The sequence below is a fragment of the Manihot esculenta genome, chromosome 2 (assembly GCF_001659605.2).
Source record: "Manihot esculenta cultivar AM560-2 chromosome 2, M.esculenta_v8, whole genome shotgun sequence".
Taxonomy (NCBI): Eukaryota; Viridiplantae; Streptophyta; class Magnoliopsida; order Malpighiales; family Euphorbiaceae; genus Manihot; species Manihot esculenta.
In genome coordinates this window covers 18346115-18354179 of record NC_035162.2, presented here as the reverse complement: position 1 = coordinate 18354179, position 8065 = coordinate 18346115, and the positions used below count along the sequence as shown (strand labels likewise).

Below are 8065 nucleotides of genomic sequence, written 5' to 3'. Positions count from 1 at the left end.
TTCAATTTTCTTTCATTATTGATCTTTCTTTTATCACTTGATTTTTGTTTTATTTTCTCTCATATTTTTTTCTTTCATTTTCTTCTATTTTCTTTCATTTTCTCTTCCACTTTCTATTATTTTCCCTTCATTTTTCTTTCATTATTCATTCATTTACTTTCTTTTCTCTCATATATATACTCTAACCTTTTTTTTACATTCTTTTGTATATCTTCATTTTCTCTTTATTTTTCTTCATTTTCTTCATCTTTCTCTCATTTTCTTTCTTTTTTCTATTTTTTCTTCTTTTTTTCTCATTTCCTTTAATTTTCCCTTTTTTCTTATTTGCTCTTCATTTTTATCATTATTTTCTTTTATTTTCTTTCTTTTGTTATTTTCTCTTTTATATCTCATTTTTTTCTATTCTCTCACATTTTTTTTTTTTAATTTTCTCATGTAATTTTATAATAATTTTCTCATAAAATTAATAAAATTTAAAATATTAAAGTTAATATTTAATATAAAATACAATGAAAAAATTAATAGTTTACCATAATTAAATTATTATCTAATATAAAATATAATGAAATAAATTAATACAATTTCAAAAAAAATGAAATAAATTAATAATTTAATATAATTTTTTAAATATTTTTTAAAATTAACAATAGATTTAATAACGGAATATAAATTTAATATATTTTTTTTATTTTTTATTTTTTATTTTATCAAATTAGTAACGGATTAGTAACGGATTTCTATCCGTTACTAAATTTAGTAACGGATGCAATTTATTTATATATTTTTAATTTTTATTAAATTAGTAACGGATTTGAAATCCGTTACTAAATTTCATTACAAATCCGTTATTAAATCCGTTACTAAATCAGTAACGGATTGCTAATCGGTTACTATAGCATTAGCAACGAGCTTCATAGTAACGGATGTAAATCCGTTACTAATCCGTTACTAAATTGGTTAGTAACGGATTTTTCATTGATTAGTAACGGAAAAATCCGTTACTAATCCGGAAAAATCTTGTAGCGTGAATGTTGATCCTAAACTTAATTGTTAGACTAGTGTAAAAATTAATTTTTTCCTATAAAAATCACTAGGTAAAAATTATTATTTCTTAATATCAGACCCATCTAAATATAGTTTAATACAGGTAGATTCAAAATTTATATTAATCTACCCAAAAATATTGAAATGAACTTCTTTATAGAATAAAATTGTGACTAACTTTATAAATTATTTTTAATAAACCAACCCTCTTTGTCTAAATTGGCTGCTTATATACATAAGAAATAAGTCTCATGTTATAAATTATTTTAGTCAAATATTAATTTTTATTCTATTTTTACATCTTTATGTAAGATGCTCTTAATTTATAAACAAGTGCATATTATTTTAGTCTGAATTAGTACCAATTTTTATAATATAATCATACATATAAATAATTTAGTTGAGCGGAACTATTTGATAAATTACTGCATAATTATAGTTTGTGATGCAGAACAATTAATTTTAAATTTTATGAAAAATTTGGATTAGACTTAATAACGAAAAAAATAATTTAGTTTCTGTTTACGACATTTGTGGTAAGCCTACAATAATTTTTTGAAAAAAAAAAATTTTGAAACTGATGATTTTAAAAAATGCAATAAAAAAATCTAGGCATTCATCACAATGTTTGAATTCAAATTCTATCATTTAGAACTTAATTTTATATTTTAATTACTTTTAAATTTTTTTAAATTTTCACATTAAAATTTTTTTTACTATTATAAATAGTTTCTTTATTTAACTATTTTAAATATTTTTAAATTTTCAAAAATTTTATAAAAATTTTTTACTTTTATCCATTCTAAATTTTATTTTAATTAAATAATATTGATTAAAGTTTTGAGCTTTCATTCCATTTCAATTTAATTTAGGTGATCTAAAAATTTTACATAAAATTAAAAAAAATTAACCAAAATATTAAAGTTGTATAAAGAATCGATTAAAATATATAATTTAATTTTAATAATACAGTTTCATATTAAAAAAATTATTATTTTTTGCTAATTGAAAAATCACGACAATATATTTTATTTTCTTTATTACTCTGTTGCTAAATTAAGACGAAACATTGTAATTTAATTAAGTGTTTCTGCTCTACTTATTTTTTGTATTGTGCTATATGAAGTAGACCAGGTGATGGCTGCTTTATCTTTTTTCTTTTTTTAAGTTTTTTTAAAGTACCAGAAAAAATTCGTGAGAATTTCTCTTTCCTCTCTTTTTGACTCGTTCATCGTCTGGCGGCAAGCACTTTTGCTCTGCTAATACGTAAGGCCCAGAAGAAGGAAAGCTCACCAACTACGTCATCATTCCACAGCCCAACCAAGCATCTTCCCACTTCCAACAAACTATATATATTGATGAGCATGTACCCTCTAATCAATCACCATAAACTAGATTTCAAGCTTTTTTTCTGCTATCAACTCATCTTACAGACATCTCTTTGCTTTTGTATTTTCCATCTACGAAGAAAAATGGTAGCCAAATTGCCAGAAGAAGAGCATCCCAAGCAGGCATTCGGATGGGCTGCAAGAGACGAATCTGGTGTCCTCTCTCCCTTCACCTTCTCCAGGAGGTTCCTTTTCTTCTTATAGTTCCACAAATCTCTTTGCTTTTTCTTGAATCTCTGAGAACAAAACTGATAATCGAGTTATTAACATTATGCAGGGAAACAGGAGAGAAAGACGTTTGTTTCAAGGTCCTCTACTGTGGAATGTGCCACTCAGATCTTCACATGGTCAAGAATGAATGGGGCACTTCTACCTACCCTCTTGTCCCTGGGTAAGTAATTTTTTATCATCTTATATCTATTATGAAAATTCTTTTTCTCAATTGTAAAGTTATAGACAGTTGGAACTTAGAACCCCAGTAAACTCATATAAGAAATTATCACCGCTGATGAATTTGCTATGCAGGCATGAGATTGTGGGAGTGGTGACAGAGGTCGGGAGCAAAGTGGAAAAATTTAAGGTGGGAGATAAAGTTGGTGTGGGCTGCATGGTGGGATCATGCCATTCCTGCCATAACTGCACAAACAATCTTGAGAATTACTGCCCAGAGATGATACTCACCTATGGTGCTAAGTACTATGACGGAACCACCACTTACGGCGGCTACTCTGACACCATGGTGGCAGATGAGCACTTCATTGTTCGTATTCCAGATACCTTACCTCTTGATGCTACAGCTCCTCTCCTTTGTGCTGGGATCACAGTGTACAGCCCCTTGAAACATTATGGACTCGACAAGCCTGGCATGCACGTAGGCGTAGTTGGCCTGGGCGGCCTTGGCCATATGGCTGTGAAATTTGCCAAGGCAATGGGCGTGAAGGTTACTGTAATTAGCACCTCACCTAGCAAGAAGCAAGAGACTGTTGAGCATCTTGGTGCTGATTCATTTTTGGTTAGCCGTGACCAAGATCAAATGAAGGTATCTATAATTTGGAACTTTCTTGGATAACCCATGAATCAGGAAATTTATATTAATTTATAATCTTGTTAAATCTGGTACAGGCTGCGATGGGCACAGTAGATGGTATAATTGACACAGTGTCTGCAATTCACCCACTTGTGCCTTTGATTGGACTACTGAAGACTAATGGAAAGCTGGTTTTGGTTGGTGCCCCAGAGAAGCCACTTGAGCTACCAGCCTTTCCTTTGTTAATTGGTAATTTTCCATTCCTCTCTCCTTCTTATTCATAAATATTCAAATAAAAAGAAATAATAATTTCAATTAATTACTGTTGACAGGAAGGAAGATGGTGGGAGGTAGTTGCGTTGGGGGAATGAAGGAAACACAAGAAATGATTGATTTTGCAGCCAAACACAACATAGCAGCAGACATAGAAGTTATTCCAATTGAGGATGTGAACACTGCTATGGAACGCATTCTAAAAGCTGATGTTAGATATCGGTTTGTCATTGATATTGGCAACACAATCAGCTCTGCCCACTGAATTTAATATATATTTATATTTTAATTTCAAATTTATTGTTGAGTTTGAGGATTTTGTACTGTTATGCCCTCATCGTATCATGAGGAGCAAGTAATGTTGAATGAATTGGATTTAGTAACCATGAATTTTTATTTTTCTTCATTTTAATAAAAAAATTCAATTTCAAGCAAAAGCCATGGTGGGTTTTCAGGTAACGGACTTCTCACTCTGAGTAATTAATTCCTCACTCTACACTCTCTGTCTTTTACATTATTTATAATGAAATTAACTGATAATGGTTTATTAATGAAATTATTCAATTTTAATAAATTTTTATTTATTAAATTTTCAATTAAAAAACATTTTTTTCATCTCATAATTTTTATTTATTTTATTTTTTCACGATAAAAATTTTTATTTACCTTTTAATTATATTTATTTTAAAAATAATCTCATTGAATAATGTATTTTTTATAAAAAAAAAAAGAATTTTAATAATACAATTTAATTCATATCAATTCATAAAAAATTTTTTGTGTAGAATAAATTTAAGATAATAGAGCTAAATATTTAATAATTTAAGCTAAATTAATTTATTTCCTTCATAATTCTTATTATTTTTAAATTAAAAATAAATATTATTTTATAAATAATAATAATTTTTATCACATTAAAAATATTTTTGGAACACCATTATTAATATTTTCACATTATTTAAAATCTAAACTTTACATAATTTTTTTACTATTAAAAATATACATTAAGATATAATCTATTTTTTAAACTTTACATAATTTTTATGTTCGACAAAATCATTATTAAGAGATAAAGTATTACCTAAAAATTTTAGAAGTTTTTAAATTATATTTATAAATTAAATTATTCATATTTTATTTTATATAATCACTTTATAAAATAATCCAGAGTAGTTATTTTTATTTATGCATTAAATTTATACATTAGACTATTTAAATTTATAAAAATAAAATTTAAATTTTTAGAAAAAAAAAAGAATACTCTAAGGAATAGTTAAATTATTTAATATTTTCATAAACTATTTAGATATAGAAAAAGAAAATAAATCTAGAAAGAAATGAATTTAAGAAGCTACAAGTTGGATTAACTTTTTTTAAAATAAATTACAAATATAAATAAAATCAATTAATATTCATACAGATAATAGGTTAAATCATTCAAATTTAAAAAATAAATGGATAAATTCATTCAAATTGCAAAAATTTATATATGTAAATTTTATCCGCTTACTTTAACTCTCAACTTGAAAGTTTTATCATTAATATTTATATTGACAAAAAAATTTCTAAAACAAATGAAATTAAAGATTTTTTGAAAAAATGAAATTATTAAATTTCTGGATATAATTAAATAAGAGAAAAATATTTGAGTTTGGATAAATTATTTGAGTGATATTCTTATTTTTTTAAATAATTCTCTAATTTGATTAGAAAACTTTGCTGCCCTTTATATGGATGTAAACTTTTATTGAATTATATAAATTTTGTATTATCTTATCTTATTTTATTTTTTAATATTTATTTTATAATGTCATATTTCATTCATTTTAAATAAATATTTTTCTTTGGCTTCATATATTCTTCACATATTAATTAATTTTTTTACACGGATTAATAAAATTATATTTTTTTATGATAAATGGGTAAAAGCATCTTTAACGATTGAAATAAATGAATTTATGAGAGGGAATCCCTTCTCTCCTTGTCCCAATAAATAGATTTATGTTTATATTGGTTTTGACTGGCCAATATCATAAATGAAAATGGCTCGACTAGTAGGATAGCCGAGCTAAAAAAATGATTAGATCTAAATAAGTTAAAAATAAAAAAAATATATATATATTTTTTAAGTATGACCTGATCCACTCAATCAATATGTTCTATTTTAAATATTGGATCTATTGTCTCAATTAGAAAAGACCTTCGGCTCAATAAAATGGGAATTGGGAGAAGTAGAAACCTGTGATGAGATCTAAGTAAAGTGCAAATATTTGGTCCGGCAGGGCTCTGATCTGCCCAATCAATATGTTCTATTTTAAATATTGGATCTCTTGTCTCAGTTATAAAAAACCTTCGGCTCAATAAAATGGTTAAAATGGCTCGACTAGTAGGATAGCCGAGCTAAAAAAATGATTAGATCTAAATAAGTTAAAAATAAAAAAAATATATATATTTTTGTATGACCTGATCCACTCAATCAATATGTTCTATTTTAAATATTGGATCTCTTGTCTCAGTTAGAAAAGACCTTCGGCTCAATAAAATGGGAATTGAGAGAAGTAGAAACCTGTGATGAGATCTAAGTAAAGTGCAAATATTTGGTCCGGCAGGGCTCTGATCTGCCCAATCAATATGTTCTATTTTAAATATTGGATCTCTTGTCTCAGTTATAAAAAACCTTCGGCTCAATAAAATGGTTAAAATGGCTCGACTAGTAGGATAGCCGAGCTAAAAAAATGATTAGATCTAAATAAGTTAAAAATAAAAAATATATATATATTTTTGTATGACCTGATCCACTCAATCAATATGTTCTATTTTAAATATTGGATCTCTTGTCTCAGTTAGAAAAGACCTTCGGCTCAATAAAATGGGAATTGGGAGAAGTAGAAACCTGTGATGAGATCTAAGTAAAGTGCAAATATTTGGTCCGGTAGGGCTCTGATCTGCCCAATCAATATGTTCTATTTTAAATATTGGATCTCTTGTCTCAGTTATAAAAAACCTTCGGCTCAATAAAATGGTTAAAATGGCTCGACTAGTAGGATAGCCGAGCTAAAAAAATGATTAGATCTAAATAAGTTAAAAATAAAAAATATATATATATTTTTGTATGACCTGATCCACTCAATCAATATGTCCAGTTAGAAAAGACCTTCGGCTCAATAAAATGGGAATTGGGAGAAGTAGAAACCTGTGATGAGATCTAAGTAAAGTGCAAATATTTGGTCCGGCAGGGCTCTGATCTGCCCAATCAATATGTTCTATTTTAAATATTGGATCTCTTGTCTCAGTTATAAAAAACCTTCGGCTCAATAAAATGGTTAAAATGGCTCGACTAGTAGGATAGCCGAGCTAAAAAAATGATTAGATCTAAATAAGTTAAAAATAAAAAATATATATATATTTTTGTATGACCTGATCCACTCAATCAATATGTTCTATTTTAAATATTGGATCTCTTGTCTCAGTTAGAAAAGACCTTCGGCTCAATAAAATGGGAATTGGGAGAAGTAGAAACCTGTGATGAGATCTAAGTAAAGTGCAAATATTTGGTCCGGTAGGGCTCTGATCTGCCCAATCAATATGTTCTATTTTAAATATTGGATCTCTTGTCTCAGTTATAAAAAACCTTCGGCTCAATAAAATGGTTAAAATGGCTCGACTAGTAGGATAGCCGAGCTAAAAAAATGATTAGATCTAAATAAGTTAAAAATAAAAAATATATATATATTTTTGTATGACCTGATCCACTCAATCAATATGTTCTATTTTAAATATTGGATCTCTTGTCTCAGTTAGAAAAGACCTTCGGCTCAATAAAATGGGAATTGGGAGAAGTAGAAACCTGTGATGAGATCTAAGTAAAGTGCAAATATTTGGTCCGGCAGGGCTCTGATCTGCCCAATCAATATGTTCTATTTTAAATATTGGATCTCTTGTCTCAGTTATAAAAAACCTTCGGCTCAATAAAATGGGAATTCGGAGAAGTAGAAACCTATGATGAAGTAAAGTGCAAATATTTGGTCCCGGCAAGACTTGAACCCGCAACCTTCGGCTCATAAGACCAATACTCTAACCAACTGAGCTACGAGACCATCGACTTATTTATAATGAAATCTGATAATGGTTTATTAATGACATTATTCAATTTTAAAAAATTTTCATTTATTAAATTTCAATTAAAATATATTATTTTTCGTTCCTTTTTTTTTCACTTTATTTTTTCACACGTATTAAAAAAAATAAAAAATTTTATTTACTTTTTAATTATATCTGTTTTAAAAATATTACTCCCTCCATTTCATAATTTTCATCCACCTTTCTTTTTTTA

The 8065-nt window shown here is 27.2% G+C and overlaps 1 protein-coding gene and 1 non-coding gene across 2 annotated transcripts; one reads left to right on the top strand and one right to left on the bottom strand.

Annotated features, from left to right (window-relative positions):
• Positions 1 to 2423: 2423 nt before the first annotated feature.
• On the top strand, positions 2424 to 4027 carry LOC110608725 (probable mannitol dehydrogenase). The gene is made up of 5 exons (XM_021748005.2): positions 2424 to 2617; positions 2710 to 2823; positions 2958 to 3471; positions 3555 to 3708; positions 3792 to 4027. The coding sequence occupies exons 1-5, from the start codon at positions 2517 to 2519 to the stop codon at positions 3995 to 3997; spliced, it is 1089 nt and encodes a 362-aa protein (XP_021603697.1). The 5' UTR covers positions 2424 to 2516; the 3' UTR covers positions 3998 to 4027.
• A 3728-nt stretch (positions 4028 to 7755) lies between these two features.
• TRNAI-UAU lies at positions 7756 to 7829 on the bottom strand. Its single transcript has one exon. It is a non-coding gene; the product is annotated as a tRNA-Ile (tRNA).
• Positions 7830 to 8065: the final 236 nt, after the last annotated feature.

Coding starts and splice junctions, on each gene's coding strand:
- LOC110608725 (XM_021748005.2), top strand. CDS start 2,517: ATGGTAGCCAAATTGCCAGAAGAAGAGCATCCCAAGCAGGCATTCGGA. Junction 3,472..3,554: donor GTGACCAAGATCAAATGAAG/GTATCTATAATT, acceptor AATCTGGTACAG/GCTGCGATGGGCACAGTAGA. Junction 3,709..3,791: donor AGCCTTTCCTTTGTTAATTG/GTAATTTTCCAT, acceptor TACTGTTGACAG/GAAGGAAGATGGTGGGAGGT.